General features: G+C 46.5%; 1 protein-coding gene across 10 annotated transcripts in view; it reads right to left on the bottom strand.

Moving 5' to 3' along the window:
- Positions 1-18,946, bottom strand: part of ITSN1 (intersectin 1) — a 96,625-nt gene that overhangs the window by 21,167 nt on the left and 56,512 nt on the right. For 5 of the 10 annotated variants that reach the window (XR_007905098.1, XM_051791171.1, XM_051791172.1 and 2 more), the window contains 8 exons: positions 15,426-15,661; positions 13,824-13,983; positions 12,350-12,555; positions 11,625-11,707; positions 9,610-9,776; positions 5,620-5,665; positions 3,362-3,483; positions 1,705-1,816 (listed from right to left, as the gene is read on the bottom strand). Coding sequence is in view for 7 of the 10 variants with exons in the window: in XM_051791171.1 (XP_051647131.1) it covers positions 1,705-1,816; positions 3,362-3,483; positions 5,620-5,665; positions 9,610-9,776; positions 11,625-11,707; positions 12,350-12,555; positions 13,824-13,983; positions 15,426-15,661 (1,132 nt within the window). In the remaining 3 variants the exon portion in view is untranslated. Of the gene's footprint in view, positions 1-1,704; positions 1,817-3,361; positions 3,484-5,393; positions 5,666-9,609; positions 9,777-11,624; positions 11,708-12,349; positions 12,556-13,823; positions 13,984-15,425; positions 15,662-18,946 lie in introns of those variants that run through there. The other 5 variants (XR_007905099.1, XM_051791175.1, XR_007905100.1 and 2 more) reach the window with 4 other exon arrangements.

Here is an 18,946-nt window from a genome sequence, read left to right as displayed (position 1 = left end):
ACTCTTGTACTCAGCCAGGAACTTATTTTAACCTGCCAAAAAGCTTCTCTCTTTTTTATTCAATTATGATTTAATCAAGATTTCGATGCTCTGCAGGCAATGAAAAAAAGGGTTTAAAACTTCACTCTGTAAAATTTACCATGTGGGAAAAGCCCCAGACTGTCAGACCTGAAATAATTTCAAAAATGTATATAAATGTATATAAATTCCCATCGTGTTGCCTTGTAAAAGTTTGTGTCTCAATGCTGACTTACCATTTTAACCCCAAATTTATGACAGTTTTGGGAAGACTGATTTTCTGCATCTTTAGATTTCTATCAGAGGAGCCAGAGAGCACCAGTTAGAGAAACATGGAATCATGGAATATGATCCTTAGGGTCCTTTTCCATTCTGTGATTCCATGAAAAATCTCACAGTCTGTTGCTTTTGTGTCGTTTCCTAAATCTTAAAATACAGAAAAAAGCTCCATCTCCAGGGAGCACTTCCCACTCCCCCTCAGGAAAAAGGGAAGGCTCTGAAGGGGAGGTGCCTCAGTTTAAAAAATCCTCTAAAAACCCTAAAAAACCCTCCTCTAAAGCTCTAAAAACTGCTCTGCTCTACGAGAAATAAACGATGGGTTTTTACAGGTGTATCACAAATTTGTGAGATATCCAAGTTCCAAACTGGACCTGGGTATCAGGGTCTTTTTCAGCCAGATAAGGGAAATATAAAAGTTCCTAAAAATGAAAATCTTTCGGGGCCACGTGGAAATTTTGTACTCAGGGGTTTCTTTTCTCTCTTTGGGCTGAGAACAAGGGAAGGTCCATCGTTTTTGACAGAGGATGCCCAGCAGCCAACTGGAAGGAAGGGAAAGCCCCTTTTTCAGAGGAGAGAAACCTTTTTAGGCAAAAATGAATACATTTAACTTATCTGAAAAGGGGTGGGATTTTGTGAAACTATCAAATGTATGAGATTTAAACCCAAAGGGTCTTTTACCCCAGAAAACTCAGTGAGAGAAAGACCCAGCGTGCTGGATAAATCCTCTGTTTCATGAGTTTATGCTGCCTTCCAAAATTTAAAAGAGGAATTTTAGGCAAAAATGAATATATCAAACTTATCTGAAAAAGGGTGGGATTTTGTGAAACTATAAAATGTATGGAATATAAATCCTAAAGGTCTTTTTCCACGAAAAACTCAGTAAGAGAAAGACCCAGTGCACTGGGTAAATCCTCTGTTTCACGAGGTTATGCCGCCTTCCAAAATTTAAAAGAGGAATTTTAGGCAAAAATGAATATATTAAACTTATCTGAAAAAGGGGTGGGATTTTGTGAAACTATAAAATGCATGGAATTTAAATCCTAAAGGTCTTTTTCCCTGAAAAACTCGGTAAGAGAAAGACCCAGTGCACTGGGTAAATCCTCTGTTTCACGAGGTTATGCTGCCTTCCAAAATTTAAAAGAGGAATTTTTCCCACAGCTCCAATCAGCCCAGAGAAATTGGATCCTTGGAGCACTGGAAGATGTCACCTCAGGAGTGGCTTTGGAGCATCCCACCCTTGGAGCATCCCACCCTTCCCGGGAACACACCGAGCTCTGCCCGCTCTTCTCACTCCAAGGGAAAATCCACCCCCAGGGAGAACTGAGGCCAAGCCTGAGTTCTCTTCGGGATGCACTGCCCAGGGCACACATTCCAGGCGGGAATGCCGCGGGAAGAGGGGGCTCTCACCTGCGGGGGCCGCCTTGGGCAGCTCGGTGGGGGTGGTTTTGCTGGTCCCGGGGCTCAGCAGCTTCACGTAGTTGGCGGGGAACCAACCGATCTGGCGCTTCTTGCCTCGGGCCTGGGGAGAGAACGGGGCTGTCAGGAGGGTTCACACTTCGGGGAGGAGGGTTCAGAGCCTGGGCAAGGGGGGGACCCAACTCTTGAGCTGTTGGCACTCACAGCAGCTTTGTTTTGTAAGGAAAAATCTGCATTTTGTAAGGAAAAACCAGCCGGTTTTGGCAGTAGTTGAACATTACAACACTTCCATTAGCATTTAAATGCTTAAAGAACTGCGTTTAAATCGATACCAGACTGTGACAGTTCAAGCAGAGATTAAGGATCCAAATCACCTCTTTTTCTTTTAAAGAAACGGCCTCTGAGCTTTTCAACACCTTGTGCCACCAGAGCGGGACAGAAACCTCCCCCTGGCACCTCCCCGACTGCCTTGGCCATTGAAACCAAATAAATTAAAAAAATCCTGGCTGCAAGAAAGGTTATTCCACAACTCTGAACCCCATCTCAGCCTCTAAATCTGTGTTAAGAATTTATTTGAACTCTTTATTCCCTGTTTGAGTCGTTAGAACAAAGTTGGCGTTTTGGGCAGGAAGAATTTTGCCTTTAAAAAGGAATTAATGTTAAATTTGAGGGAAAAAAAGGTCATCTAACAGATTTACTATTCTTTAACTAGTTTGTCCCCTCTTTAAATCTTTACTAAAAAAGAAAGCACTTGATCTAAAGAGCATCTAGAGCATTAATTTTAAGCTATTTTTGGATGCTGCATTAAACCAGCTTAAAACATTGGCCTTATTTTCCCTCCACTCTGACCCCCAAGTGTGGAAGAGGAGAATAAATAGAATATTTACAGAATAGTCAGGGGACTGATAATGAAATAAAAAACAATTGTATCCCATTAAAGTATCTAAAGTCACACTGAATATTTACACAACCAAAAATGAATTGCTTTAGAACCTCCCAGCAGCTGCTCAGGGAGAATTGTGGCAGATCTTGCCCCGTGAGGCTTCTTTGCTGCCTTAAAATCCATTTAATGGAGACTTTTCAAAGGTAAAAGTTACCAGCAGCATAAAGGTCAGTGAGAACAAATCCCTAAGGAATCCTGGAAGGTGATTTCTCCACAAGAGATGAAAAAATATCCCCAGAAAAGGCAAAAAGGGCAGGTGGTAACAGGGGAAAATCATTAAATTCCTTTTTGAGCCTCTGCACTGCAGAATAAACCAATGACATTTTTTCCCCTGATATTCCCTGTTAAAAAGCCCAAACCAAACCCCCTCATTTAGTGGGATCAAACTGTCAAGTTCTACTCTTAAAAAAACTCGGGGGGGGGTTCAAAAGCAACCAAAACAACCCCTAAAATCCCCCTTTCTGAGGGAACTCCAGGAAAACACCCCGATGGATCCCCTGCTGTTCTCCCTCCCAGGTTATTCCCAGATCAGGGATGGCCACAGGGGCATATTTCTGTAAATGTATTTTCTCTTTAAATGCTGAATTGCAGAACATTCTCAAAATGGTTTCTCATTGACAACGTTCAGCATTTTGAACAACTAAAAAAAAAAAATCACGATTTTTTTTAACCTGGAATTTTATTACAATTAAAAAAGGCACTAACTTGGAGCTCTCCTTCCCACCAACCACCTGGATTCTTCTTCCTGATGAGGATGAGCTGCCCAGGAGCCAGAGTGAGCTGTTCTGGGCCCGTGGCTGTGTAAGAGGCAATAACTTGGGCAATTTCTGGGGGAGCACAAGGGGAAGAAAAGGTTAATTTGGAAAAACCTGAACACATTCTATCCAACACTGACTGTGCTGCAATCACTGTGGCCTTTCTTTCCAGAAAATCGTGATGTCTTTGTGTATTTCCAGGAGTACACGTGGTAATTATAAAATAAATGAGAAGTTCAGGGCACTGCAGGAGAAAATAAATAATAAACCAAAAGAGATGCAACAGGTCTATGGGTAGGAGATAAAAATATTTGAAATAGAGAATAACAATAACAAAAATAATAACAACCACAGCTATACAGCTCTTAAAATCCAGTTTCCTAATACTGTTTTCCAGCAAATACAACTCCCTGAAATTCCATTTATTCAAGTCCAACCTTTGGACTGAGCTCCCCAAAAAGAGGAGCCACGTTGGTGACAGTCCAATGGAGTTGCACTGAGAGGTGCAAATGAACTGATTTTTCAGCCCCAGACCCCAAATGAACGTTTTCAAAGAGGATTTCTTTGGGAATCTTCATCCCATGGCCGCTGGCACAGAGCAGGTGCTTTGTGGGACCCCCTTGCAGCCCGCAGGGACCCGGAGCCCTGAGCTCACCAACCCCTCTGCAAAGCTCCCCCAGCACAGCCTGGGCTCTGGGCTGGTTCACAGGGGCTGGGGAAAGACAGAGAATTATTGTGGTCCCACAAAGGGAACCCAGTTTTGGAGCCAGTTTGAAGGGACAGGAGGTTTTGGGCAGCTGGGTTTGGATGTCCCACCCACAGCTTGTAACTGAGTTCAGCCCTGGCCCCAAACCATGAGCAGGGTGAGGGAGGACTGTGGTTAATCCACAAAAAGGGGGCTTAATCCACAAAAAGGGAGCTTAATCCACAAAAAGGGGGGCTTAATCCACAAAAAGGGTGCTTAATCCATAAGAAGGGTGCTTAATCCACAAAGAGGGGTGCTTTTCCTGCTGAAAAGCCCATTTCAGGGTGCCAGGGCACAGCAGGTCATCCCTCAGGTGTTCCCTGCAGGGGAAGCAAGAGCAGCAGGGGCAGCACAGCCAGGTCTGGCTGGAGGGAAGGAACAAAGGGAGCTGAGGCCTGACAGGAAAATAAACAACTGCTGAATTGAAATGGAGAAGCAAAGGATGACTGGGAAAATCAGAAGTGGTCAGAGGAACATCTGAGCTGCACAGGGAGGGGGCAGGAGCAGAGGGCTGAGCGATCCCAGCTCACCGGGATGTGGGGCAGGAGACACGACTCTCCTGCTGGAAGTCTGCAGGCTCCTGCATCTGCAGGAATTCCATTTGAATTAATGGAATTCCCACAGAATTCCATTAATCCCTCCATCCTAAAGCCACTCAGGAGGCAGAATGAACACCAGCAAGCAAATCAGTGGTGGGAGTTTCTCAAAATCAGGAAAACCTCTCTTGCTGCCACAGCAGTTCCCATGTTCAGATCACAATGGAAGGGCAAAAATCTGACACTCCTTATCTCTCTCTCAGAACAGGAAATTTCTCGTTTTTACCTACAAAATGTGGTTTACAAGGTATGAGCCACCCCCTGCCACCAACCAGCAGCTTAGAGGGGTTTTACTCGTTCATGTTAAATGAGTTACAATACAAAGCACAGGTGTAACATTCAGCTCTTGCACATCACAGGGAGGCAGAAACTCAGAGAAAAGTGTCCAGAAAAAGAAGTTTAAAAAAACCCCAATGGTTTCTCTTCCATGAAGAACTTTTTCATTTTGTTTGTTTAAGTATTGAATTACCGAGAAGAGACTCCACAGTCCCTTCCAGTGCTTAAAAGGGGTCCAAAAGAGCTGGAAAGGGACTTTGGATAAGGCATGGAGGGACAGGACAAGGGGGAATGGCTTCCACTGTTCTGTTCAGCAACCCATCAGGAAGTTTACATTCATTTTCGAGCAGACTTTTATTCTCTAGCTACCTGCTGTTTATGACTGACATGTCAGAATGATCAGAGATGATGAATTATTTCATTACAGTTACATTATTTATTAACTGCATTTATTACAGTTGTTTTCATCAGTGCAAACTACTACAAAATGACCAAGCCAAACATCCTTTATTTTCATGGGAAAGATTTTGTTGCCATTGAACTTAAACACTTAAGAACAGCCAGAAGGTGCTGTCACAACACAGGACTCACCAGGTTTCTTCCCTAAGCTTCCCGTTTTTCCAGCTGCTCCTGGAGCCTGGAAACAGAAAACAAGATGCAGGTTTAGCACTCAGGTTTATTTCTCTACTTACACATTAAATTTAACACACTAACCAAGCATGGAAGTAAAAAACCCACAGGAAGATTGTGTTTTTACAGAAATCCTAAATATTTCTGATGGCAATAAATACCTGGGAATAAACCCCAGCAGTGTATGGAAGTGGAGGACTCAGTGCAAAAGTGCAGAATTCTCTCTTGAACTTTTACTCCCTTTCATGGACTGCAAATATCAGTGTAAATGCAAATTACATCCCACTGGAATTGTGCATCTGGGAATCCACACAGGGGGAATTCTGTCCAGGTGACTTAAACCAACAATAATTGTTTTCAACTCTACGAACAGTTGGATTGCAAATATTCCTGAGAAACTCACTGCACCCTGACAGGGTAGGATGAGGGATGAACATCATCATCATCATCATCATCCAGGACACAAAAAACCCAGTAAACCCTGAAATTAGTCCAGTTCCTGCTCCGTAAATAATTCCTTCTGTTTCCCCCTGGTCCATTAACCCTCTTATCTCCTGCTATAAGAAGGTCTCAGATGGATAACAGCAACAGAAACCTGAACTGAACTTTGGTCAGAAATGTTGGGTCACCATAAATATCCTCTTGCCTTCAACACTTCCACCCTCCTCAGCTTCACCTTCTTCACCTTCAGGAGCCTCCTCACAAACTCCATCCAAGAGCCTGAAGGTTCTCTCAGAATCTCAATTCCTCTGGGGAAAAGAGCCACTTTCCCCCTCAGGATTCTCCCTATTAACCTGATCCTTTGAGAACTTGGGGATTCTGGCAGAAACTAATACAAGGAGTAACTGAAAAACAGTTCAATGGCTGAGAGAACAGGGCTATTGGGGGAAAAAAGTGTGTTGGGTTTGGATGGCTCTATAAAATAGATTATTAGAGATCCTGAACCCCTGTTGGAGTCTCAGTGCTGCTCTCCTGTCCCTGTCAGACACCGAGTGCAGTCACACTCCACGAGGGCAGCAAACCTGCCCTCCCTCCCTGCAGTCCTCTGATCCTCCTCAGTTCCCCACCCTTCTCTACAACCACAGGGACCTCAGCAAGAAGAGTGAACCAGGAAAGCATCACCCAGAGATCAAAGACTGGGTTTAGGTCTGGGGACAAGGACAAGGTGGGCTTGACACTCCCACGGGGGGAGGATTAAATGGTGAGCAACAACTCAGATTGAAAGGGGAGTGTTGGGCATTAATTCTGCTTTGGAAAGTGTTTCTTGCAGGGAAACACCCTGAGTGAAAACCAAGGATTTGGACTTTCAGAGAACACACTCCTCCAAAACACCCTTGAGTCAACACCCGTGCTGCTGGACTGGAAGCACATCTCTGGGGCTGGGACACTGGGACACTGTCCTGCAGCAGCAGGGACACAGAGGGGTTATTGGTGGGATGGGACACTGTCCTGCAGCAACTGGGACACAGAGGGGTTAGTGGGTGGGATGGGACACTGTCCTGCAGCAACTGGGACACAGAAAGGGGTTGTTGGATGGCAGAAACATCAAAATCACCTGGGCCAGACTGAGTGTGAATTGTGTTTGAGGGCTCTCTGAATCCTTGGTGAAAAAGCAGAATAAACACACAGAGAAGTCCTACAGCACTTCAGTAAATAAATTAACCAACAGTGCACTTGAGATGGACTCAATTTCTGATCCATTCTGGTCCATTCAGGAGATGGAGAAATAGTTTCAATTCCCTCTGCTGAGAGGAAACACAGGGAGAGGACAGACCCTGTTCTGCTTCCCTTCTGCACAGCTGAGACCCTCACTGAGCATTTGAGGGTATTTTGAGAGGTGTGATAAAGTCCCTTGAACCAGAAGAGCAGAACTTGCTCTGTCAGTTCAGTGAGACCCAGCAGCCTTATTAAACTGGGTGGTCCAGCAGGACCCTGCACATTCCCACTGGGATTATCTCCTGAACCTTTAGGCAAAGTTTTGAAAGCAGAGCCATCCCAGTTGCTGGTTTCCAAGCTCCCCTGGGAGCTCCATCCCCTACAGGAATTACCACCCAAGGATAAAACCCTGGTTCAGATCTGCTTCCATCCACCTCAGCCTAATGAAAACTTGGGCATGGACCACGAACTGGTGTCATTGTTCCTCTGGAGAACAAAGACTTTCCCACCCTGTTAATAAGTTGGAACTTGGAGGAGCAGGGAATAGTTTAATTTATCACCTGGGGGTGAATGGGCAGCCTGGGCAGAAGAACAAATTAAAAAATTCTTCTGGTGTAGAAACCACTGAGATTTTGAGGTTTACAGGCATTTCTATAAACTCTGCACTTGCTGCTGAAAGATCACCACTGTTTGTCTTTGGGTCTGAGTCAACAGTGCAGGACACATTAAATTAATTCACTCTTTTAGGACCATTTTCCCCCAGCAGGCAGCTGTCCAAGCACAGCAGAGATCAGAGTTAACACACAGCCAGGACTGTGAAAGCCTCTGTAAAAGCTGGCTCTGTGAACAAGCTGAAGAGCAAAACTCTGCCATGTAATCAAAATTACCCCCCTGGACACAGAACTGTGTCCTGCAGGCACAGGAACCCCTGTAGGGAATATGGACACCAAGGTCTCCACGAGCTCTGAGCTTCTTCCTCCCTCTCTCATTAAGATTTGAGCTGCAGGTGGGATTTTCAGCAGCCAAAAGGGCAGTTGGGGCACTTTGGGATGAGGGGCACTGAGCTGGCTCAGCCCCAGGCAAGCCCAGGGCAGAGAAACATCCCACTGACCCCTCTGAGAAAACCAGTTCCCAGCTCTAAACACCTGAGTTCTCTGCCAAGAGCTGCCAACAACACCCCAACATCCTCTCTCCAAGGACTGCAATAAAAACCAGTTCCCAGCTTTAAACACCTGAGTTCTCTGCCAAGAGCTGCCAACAACACCCCAGCATCCTCTCTCCCAAGGACTGCAATGCTGAGCATCATTAACTCTCAAGGTTTTTTCCCAATCCTGTCCTAGAGGATGTTGCTGGGATTTCTGGACTGCCTCTAAATTTCCCCTACAAAGGTTTCCTACAGCTGCACATTCCACTGCAGGTTTTTATTCCTTGGCTTTTCCACCAGCAGAATGGTTTTAAGGAGTGACTTTGCTCAGGCTCAGAGGTGCAGAGTCTTTCACTGAGTTGTGTCACACACACACACAATATTCCAGAAAACACACTTGTGAAAAAGCCTTTCCATCCAATCCACAAAATCCACTGTTTTTTAATTAATTTACCTTTTAACCCCCCATTATTCCAGAAGTATAAACCAGAGCTCCTTCTCATCAAGTGCATTCAACTCTGACACTAAGCTAATTCCTACTACTAAATAAATTATCCCCTCAAACAATATAAATGAGAAAACACCTTTCTTCAGAATGCCTAAAAAGAAAGAAAAAAACCCATGTGGACATGTTTTATGGCATTATTTCAGGACAAAAATAGGTGGAACAGAACCTCTATTATTCAGTCAAAACCTTTCAAATAAACACAGTAGTTTTGGCTAAAGTTTTGTTGCAATATTTGTTACTCTTGATTGCAAGAAAATGTCAATAGGGAAAAAATACAACAGATTGAAATATTACTCTCTAAATTAGTTTTTTTTTTCAATAATGGCAGCAAGATCCAGCTCAGCCATTAAAAACTTACCTGAGGAACAAAGAAATCGTGGCTGTTCTGCTTTGGCTCTACCCGAGTGCCACGTGAACCATGAACACAGGCAGGGTTTATTTTAACACACCACCCATAAATTATTTGGGATGTTGTGTTTGTAAAACACAGCTGTTACTGTTGTTACTGCTGTTCCTCCTTTCCAAGCTCACACTCAGTAAAACTCCACCATATTTTCCTTTCCCTTCTGACCCACCTCCAGCTACGAGAACCCCAAACGAAACACCCTCAGCTCCAGTTGAGAACATTTCAACGTTTCTCTACCTCAGAATCTTTGAGTCTCACATAATTAGATGGGAAAACTCCTGATTTATCACCCAGCGTGCCCGTCCACCAGTCACCATCTTTCTTTGTCACCAGAATCATGTCACCTTGTTGGAAAGTGAGGTCTCCTTGCTCCGAGCTCTCGTAGGTGTACATGGCAACGTACTCTGGGAGAGGGACACGAGCAGAAAACAGGGAGAAAACACTTCAGAAACTGCTGCATTCCCACGTGCAAAACCCAATTTGTGTAAGTGGTTTATTCACAGGCTCGATGGAAGACCAATTTATAATTTACTTCTCACAGAGACCTCAATATCCCATGCAAAAAATGATACCTAGCACAACTAAATATAGGGGATCAAAAGGCTGCCTCGGGGGGATTTGATATGATTGGCTTGTATAATTAAAATATGCATAGGTCATTTATATCCCTCTGCAAACACGTCTCCCAGTGGTTTCTGGTTTGTGCTGGTGCCTGGAACTCTCAGTGTTTGGGATGGGAAGTCTCAGTATCTGGAATTTTGGATCCAGCTGCTGTTGGCCCAAGGGCACAGGGAATTCTTTCAGTCCCTCTTACCCACAGATGGGTCCGAACCTGCTCTGGGCAAACACACCCAACTCCTCAGTGGTCCAGTGCAAACCCACCAAACTGGGCTGGTGTTGAGATAATTCAACCAGAAGTACAGGCAAAAAATTATTGGAAAGCCCAATTTCTGACAATTCAGCACCATTATCTACAGAACTTGCTGTATCCTATTGACCTGAGCATTCCCACACTTTTCTGGGCACAAAGCAGGCTCCTCAGGCTGATTTTCCCCTGTTCTGGGCCCAAGAGCAGCTCCCAAGATTCCTGAAAGACTTCCCTGCCCATGGAACAGGAATGTTCACGTGTTCCAGTGCAGCTGGAAATTGTTCTTTGTGCTTGAACGCTAAATCTGACCACAAAAACCTCCTCTGGGGGTAGTTCAGCAAGAATTCCAACCAAATTCCTGTTCCCAAGGAAAGCCTGCAGCTGAAGAACTCCCACTTCTGTTTGCACCCACACACACCAAACATCACCATCCACACAGGAGCCTTTCCTAAATCCCCCCAAGGGAACAGAAGATGCTAGATCCATCTTTTTTATGTCTTCAAAAAAGCTCTATTATTTAAAAAGCTCATTACTTAAAAAGCTTTATTATCTCTTAAAAATACAGCTCCTTGCAAATGTTTTCCCAAAAGTTGAGTTCCTTTTTAATACAAACATATAACCTGATATATATCTATAAATATATATAGATATATAACAAGACTTAGCATGTCTGCCATTGCTTTTGCTCAAATATGAGGAAAACCAGAAGGAGAGGATCTTTAAGGTCCTTTCCAGCCCAAAACACTCTATGATTCCAGGAAATGCAGAGTGAGCCAGACCAGCTGTATTTTGAAATAACTGATTATCTCCCCTTCCTCGTAGGTGGATCTTTGCTGTTCCCCCCAGTCAGGAATTCCCCTTTTAAAACCCTCCAGAGGCCTGGAAATGCTCTGATAATTCTCTGTCTGTGCCCCAGGCTCCATCCCTGACCAGAAGGATCCCAACATTCTATAACTCACTGTCACTGCTTTAATTAAGGGTTTAATGAAACATTGGAAATGAGCTTGGGGGGAAGTTGAGACATTTATTCCCAATTCCTGACATCATGGACACGTGTTCCTGACAACATGGACAGATGTGTTTATTTGGCATAACCCCCTCCCAGACCAGAGATTGTTACCAAAATGCTGGCAAAAAAATAAAAACATTGGGAAAAGTTACAAAATACAGAAAATATCTTGTGATCTGTTAAATTATTTCTTCCACATACACAAGACATATAAATTCTTGCCATAATAACTTTAAATCATTCTAGAGGCAAATTGATTTGCACCTCAACTGGAAGCCCCCAATCTGCCCCTGGGGTTGATTTTGGTAACAAGCAGAGTTGTTGTGGTTAATGCCAGAGGAAGATCCTCTCAGTGCCATGGTTTGGAGTCCTTACCTTCCCCTGACATCGTTGCCTTTGCTGCTGGGGATGCTACTCTTTTCAGACTAGCAGGGCTTTCTGAGGATCCAGAATCCATGCTTTAGGAGAAAATAATGGTTATATAAGGAATTCAATCTCTTCAGAAAAATCAGTGTTATATTTCAAACTCAAAAATGCATATGCACCCCCAAGCAATTCCCTGTGTTTTAAAAGAGCCATAAATGTGCAAAATAAAGCTCTGAAGTCCAGTTTCACTGAGGCAGATGCCTTAACAGAGAATTTTTCTGCATCTCCTCTTCTTCCTCAGCAAAAAAAATGATCTAAGATCCTTCTCATTTGTATTGCTGATGTCCATGTTGCCTTCACACTACACAGAATTTAAATTCCTCTGAGAATAATGAGAAGTGATTTAGATTTGAGGAATCTCTTTTAATTTTGGGGAAAGATAAGCTGTGACTTACACTGGTGTAATTCATAAAATCCAACAGACTCATTTTTTTGGTGTAAGTCACCTAAAATTAAGAAGGTCCATTAATGTTTTGTTGGTGAGGCAAGACCCAGGGAGAACTGGGGTCAGTTTAATTGCCCACACGGATTTCCAAGGCTGGAAGTCCAAACTCTCCAGAAGAGTCAGACAAGAAAAGGCACTTTCACAGAGTAGATTCTCAGCTTTAAAATCCGACTGTGCAACTCCTCCTAGTTATTTATCTATTCCAGTATGGGAAAAGCAAACAAAATACCTCGTTGACTTCCTAATGGGGCCTGAAATGAGCTTCACGTAGGATTTGGGGAACCACCCCTTTTGTCCCTGGACCTCTCCAAACCACCACATGTCTTGCTGCTCCAGGACTGTGATGACATCATTCTTGTTGAAATTAAGGTGGTTGTCCTTTTTCGCCCTCCAAGGATACAAAGCCTGTGCTTGAAGCCCCTCCACTTTTTCACCCTTAAAAAAAAGACACAGAAGTCAGTCAGGTCCCCCCCTTTCACCAGGAAAGATGCTGGAGGAATTATATTCTCAGGCTACTTATGGAGCAACAACATACAGCCCCTCCCTCAGCTAAAGCAACACCAGTTAAACTTCCTGAGTAATTCCAGAAATGTTTACAGCCCTCCTACATTTCTGGCTGTTGACACATAATCAATATTAAGTTAAATAGCTTTACAATGAAAAAATACATGTAATAAACCTTCAGGCAGCTGATTTGGCAGAACATAAGTAAATAAGTAAATATGGAAAATGATGCTTTGCTGATATTATTCACTGTACATTCCAGGGTTTTTTTGCTCTCAGACAGTGAGATATTCAGCACTTTCCAGAAGACAGTTCTGTTTGTTGTTCCATTGAGGAAAAGGAAATGCCTGAACAGATGGACAGAGTTCAGCTGCTCTGAAGCTTTGCCATTGCTATCCCACTTAACCACACAATCCATCTGGGAGTGAAGGTGGTCAAGAAAACCCCAAGGAAGTGACCCAAACCTGGACCACCAAAATCCAAACCAGCCAGCCCAGAACAGCAGAACAGCAACTGCTCTGTGTTAAACCTGCCCCAGATGCTGCCAATGGATCACAGAACCATGGAAGGGTTTGGGTTGGGAGGGACCTTAAGGATCATCTTATCCCACCCCCTGCCATGGGCAGGGACACCTTCCACCAGCCCAGGGTGCTCCAAGCCCCGTCCAACCTGGCCTTGGACACTTCCAGGGATCCAGGGGCAGCCACAGCTTCTCTGGGCAACCTGGGCCAGGGCTTCCCCACCCTCCCAGCCAGGAATTCCTTCCCAATATCCCATCTATCCCTGCCCTTTGCCAGTTTGAAGCCATTCCCCCTTGTCCTGTCACTCCAGCCCTTGGAAATAGTCTCTCTCCATCTTTCCTGGAGCTCCTTCAGGCCCTGCAAGGCCACAATCAGGTCACCCCAAAGCTTCTCCTGTCCAGGCTGAACAATCCCAGCTCTCCCAGCCTTTCCTCCCAGCAGAGCTGCTCCAGCCCTGGGATCCTCTTGGTTCCTGCTCTGGCCTCTCTCCAGCAGCTCCATGTCCTTGCTGGGCTGTGCCCCAGGGCTGGAGCAGCTCTGCAGGGGGGGGACACTCCCTGTTCTCCCTCCAGGCTGGAAGAGCTCCCCCACCTCAGGTGACAGGTTCAACACCCGGTCAAGGTTCCCACTTTGCTTTCCAAACCTTTGCCAACAGTTGCAGTGGCCACAGGAGCTCACCTGGCCCAGCACAGGGGAGGGAGAGGAGCCGGTGACGGTGGCGGGGGTGAAGGCCGAGCGCTGCCGCAGCTGCCCCGCGCTGGGCACGGTCAGGGAGGGCTGGGCTGCCCAGGCATCCCAGTTATCACTCTCTGCCTTCTCACTGGGGTTGGTTGGCCACCTGGAAAAAAAGAGAATGATGTAACTCCTGCTGTTTTCAGCTGGAGAAAAACGCTCCTGGGGAACAAAAGTTTCTACGTTCTCTGTTGATTTCTTTGACTTGATTAATCCCTGAGCACCAGGACTGCAGGGCAACCCTGCCATCAAACCTGGGCTAACCAGGAATTTATCTTCAAAGGTAACTCCAAAGTCACTTGCTTGTCCTTGCTACTTAAGGGTGGGTTTTCACTTTCATTTTTTAGCAGTTCCCAACACACCAGGAGTTTGGGCAGTGCAGGCTGTGTTACACACAGTGGGAAGAGAAACTAAAATAATTAAATAATTTAAATTATTCTTTATTCTTTCCAAAACTTTCCCATTAGCCTGGCACTGACCTCTTACACCCCTTTCACTTAGACACAGAATCCCAGAATGGTTTGGGTTGGAAAGGATCTTAAAAGTCATCCCATCCCACCCCCTGCCATGGGCAGGGACACCTCCCACTAGCCCAGGTTGCTCCAACCTGGCCTTGGACACTTCCAGGGATCCAGGGGCAGCCACAGCTTCTCTGGGCAGCCTGGGCCAGGGCCTCATATTTATATTTTAATTTATAAATATGGATACAAGGTCAAAAGGGAAAACAATGACAGTTTGTGATACTGCCCAGAGTGTTGAGTTAAGACATGTAGGGAAGGGCACATGTTCTACTTCCACCAGTCTTGTTAATGCTGTAATCAGGAGTTAATAAATCATCCTTTCATGTTATCAATGTCATTAGTATATTTTGCATAATCCAAGTTGGGAACCTTCAAAAAGGTTTGGTGGCAACTAATTTAGGAGAAGAAGATTTGAGAGGTTCCTTCCAGTGCCTGAAGGGGCCTACAGGGAAGTCAGGGAGGGACTGTTCAACAGGAACTGCAGGGACAGGACAAGGATTAACGGGCTCAAGCTGAAAGAAGAGAAATTTAGGTTGGATATAGGGAAGAAATTGTTCCCTGTGAGGGTGGGGAGGCCCTGGCCCAGGTTGCCCAGAGAAGCTGTGGCTGCCCCTGGATCCCTGGAAGTGTCCAAGGCCAGGTTGGACAGGGTTTGGAGCAACCTGGGCTGGTGGGAGGTGTCCCTGCCCATGGCAGGGGTGGCACTGGATGGGCTTCACAGCCCCTTCCAACCCAACCCAGTGTGTGATTCCAGGATGCTGAGGGAAGTGAACACCTCAGCATTCCCACTGTGCCACATCCTCCCCTGGGACTGTCCCCTGTGTGTGCTGTGCCCTGGGCACTGCTCAGCAGCTCTGGTGGGAGCAGCCTGGAATCCCACAAGGCCGCGACTTTAACAATTTACCACGGAAAAGTTCCTTCCCAGAGGGTATTTTCCCCCTGCAGTCATTGCTCCCCTGCTCAGTGCCAACGCAGCCAAACCCACCCCAAAGGCGGGTCTGGGATGCTCCTCACCCCCCAAACCTACGTGGAGCTGAAGTCTGCCCAGTTGTTGGCGGTGGCAGGAGCCTCGGGGGGGGCAGGAGCTGCCAGGGGGGTGCTGCTCTCGGGCAGGGACACCTTGGGGGCCTCCCCGGCCGGCCTGGCCGAGGCGGGCACTTCGCTGTCGGGGATTCTCTCGGCGTAGTTTGCAGGGAACCAGCCGGTCTTGCCCTTCAGTTCTCCCCCGAGCCACCCCGGCTCTCCAGTCTGGCTCTCGTCCACCTGCAGACACACCAAGGCAGAGAGAGAGTTGAGAAACATCCCCTGCAAACGCAATTTTTGCTTCAAACAACCCGTCTCCTGCCCAGGGACTCACTTCCTCCAGTGCAATACAGATTTACGAGGCTTTTTTTCTTCTATTTTCTTTTCCCCCCAAGCCAAAAGCGCAGAATCCCAGAATGGTTTGGAGGGGAAGGGACCTTAAAGTTAATTCAGTGCCACCCCCTGTCATGGGCACCTTCCACTATCCCATGTTGCTCCAACCTGGCCTTGGACACCTTCAGGTGTTCAAAAGGGTTTCTTGGTGATGAGGCAAAAAAAATTTGTTTCAGTTCTAATGCATAAACCAAGGATGGGTTTTAAACAGTTGCTCAAGGTCTGTCACAGCATAGCAGACTTGGGAGCAGTGAGTTCCAGGGAAATCCCTGAAGTATTGCTATTTCTGACCTAACTAACACAAAATGCAGTTTTCTACAAGTTCTCCTCGATTCCCTTGCAGAAAATAGAACAAAAAAACCCCACAGTATATTGCAATCAACACCCACTGAACAGTTCCAAACAAATCCACAAACGTGGGAATGCATTTATATAGAACAATTCCACAGGAAACCTTCCTGTGGAAATTTTCAGGCCCCTCACTCTGATCCTTTTGCTGTGTCATCAAGGCCTGGATGCAACAAATATGACCATAAAATCATGGAATACCCTGAGCTGGGAGGGACCCCAAGGATCACCCAGTCCAAGCCCTGGCCCTGCCCAGGACACCCCAACACTCCCCCCTGTCCCTCAGAGCGTTGTCCAAACCCTCCTGGAGCTCTGGCAGCCTTGGGGCCGTGCCCACTGCCCTGGGGAGCCTGGGCAGTGCCCACCACCCTCTGGGGGACCAACTCCCCACAGTGGCTGGTTTTTGACCAGAGTTTCTCTCCTCTGTTCAGGTCAGGAGCAACCAGAGTCTCAAAATAGGTAAGAGCTGCAAACCCCAGTGTAACTCCAGGGTTGGCTATGGCAGTAACAGCCCAGTCACAGTATCACCATGGAATCATGGAATTATTTGCGTTGGAAAGGCCCTTACAGATCATCCAGTGCCACCCCCTGTCATGGGCAGGGACACCTTCCACCAGCCCAGGTTGCTCCAAGCCCCGTCCAACCTGGCCTGGGACACTTCCAGGGATCCAGGGGCAGCCACAGCTTCTCTGGCAACCTGGGCCAGGGCCTCCCCACCCTCACAGCCAGGAATTCCTTCCCAATATACCATCTATTCCTGCCCTCTGGCACTGGGAAGCCATTCCCCCTTGTCCTGTCCCTCCATGCCTTGTCCCCAGTCCCTCCCCAGCTCTCTTGAAGCCCCTTTAGGCCCTGGAAGGGGCTCTCAGCTCTCCCTGGAGCCTTCTCTTGTCCAGGTGAACCCCCCCAGCTCTCCCAGCCTTTCCTCCCAGCAGAGCTGCTCCAGCCCTGGCATCCTCTTGGTTCCTGCTCTGGCCTCTCTCCAGCAGCTCCATGTCCTTGCTGGGCTGTTCCCCAGGGCTGGAGCAGCTCTGCAGGGGGGTCTCCCCTGAGGGGCAGAGGGGCCCAATCCCCCCCTGCCCTGCTGCCCACGCTGGGGGATCAGCCCAGCCCATGGATGGATTTCTGTCCCTGGAATACCCCACTGAGCTCCTGACAGATTCCTTTTCCTCAGGTTGGTTGTTGACTTTTTCCCTCCCCCTGTAATATCCCACCCCCTTCTTTTGGTGCAAACCCACCCATTATTTCTCCTTATTTTGGGCCCTCCTTCTGGCTCAGTCCCTGCCAGCTCAAAGCAAACCAGAAATAAAGGCACTTTGTGCTTGACCAGCTCCATGTGCTCTCACTGCAGTGCAGAGCAAAATTTCCACTGCAGCAGCACCTGGGATTGATGGAGCAGCAGGAGGGGGAGGGAAGGTCACACCCTGGGAGAAAGGGACTGTCTGCACCCCAGGCCAGGCTGAATCATCTGCACACTAAGAACAGTCACCCAGGTGGGACTCCCTCAGGGGGACAGGGAGGAACCACAACTACTGACACACAGGAGGAACAGCACCGAAAAGCCACATTCCTGGTGTGGGGATGCTCCAAAAAGAGCATCTTTGACACGAATCACAGTCAGACAGAAACCACTGGGAGTTTTCAGAAATAAGGAGAAAAAACCCAACCAAAAGGTTTTAAACCCAGCTAACTAAATGTCTCTTCTGAGGGGGTTTGAAGCTACAGGAACTCCCAAAGCAGCCTGTGAGGACAGTCAGGTTCCTGCTCATCCAACCCCACTCGGTTCTCCAGGAACACTCAGGAAAAGGCACTCTGAAGGGTAATTTAAACTTCATCATTCATAACAAAACTGGTTTCTTACTCATTCATATAAGATACCAGTCACATCTGGTTTTGCAGCACAGGACTGGAATGTTGAACAAATTCCTCTGAACCTTTTTAAAATTCATTTCTCCCAATTTCCTTATATTTTTACACCCACCATCCCCAAGTCCCTACGACAAACAGTCCCAGAATATTTATTTCCAAAATACAACTAGAGATTAAATGTACACCTGAACAGTGAATTATAGGGGGGGGTTAGTTTTTATTTATTCAACTGTACTTTAGTCACAGTTGAGAACTCTTTGTGTGTCTCAGAGAAGACTCATTCCAACTCCAACAATCAATAAGCAACAAAACTGAGGAGAAACTGCCATTAGGAATTTGTTTTAAATAATATCTGTCCCCACACAGAAGCTTGGCTGAGTCACAGACAGGATTAAAATCAGTCTAAGCTCACAGTGAAAGACATTTAAAGTACATTGAAAGATAAGAAGTAGGGAAAGCCAAAATCCAAGAAAAATACAAAATCCTGTAACTACAAAGTGGGAGGATTAAAAAACAGAGTCCACAAGCCACTGACTCTCCAATCCATGAGGCCAGATCCAGGTCAGTGACACATCCCAGGAGCTGGGAGAGCAGAGCCCTCCTCAGCCTGGCAAACCCTCCTCCTTCCCAACAAACCCTCGTCCTTCTCCCTCATTCCCACCCAGACAGGTCTCAGGGTTCATGCCCAGTGTAAAAGTGCTTTACACTGTTGTCAAGGTGATTTACAAGCTCTACATCCATTAAAGTCCTCCTGCCACAAGGAATTCTGCAGCCCAGCCCGGTCCCAGCCCACGGATCTGGGTCCAGCTCTTTGCTCAGTCCCAGCCTGGGTGGTACCTCCTGTCCAGATGGAAATCAGGACACGGAATTTGTTTAAGATGGGTCGAAATTTGGGTTTCAAATGGGTCCAAACTC

Source organism: Manacus candei, unplaced genomic scaffold, assembly GCF_025592945.1.
Source record: "Manacus candei isolate 608988 ecotype Guabito, Panama unplaced genomic scaffold, ASM2559294v1 h1tg000031l, whole genome shotgun sequence".
Taxonomy (NCBI): Eukaryota; Metazoa; Chordata; class Aves; order Passeriformes; family Pipridae; genus Manacus; species Manacus candei.
Note: the sequence above shows the minus strand (reverse complement) of the source record. Positions and strands in the feature narration are given on the sequence as shown.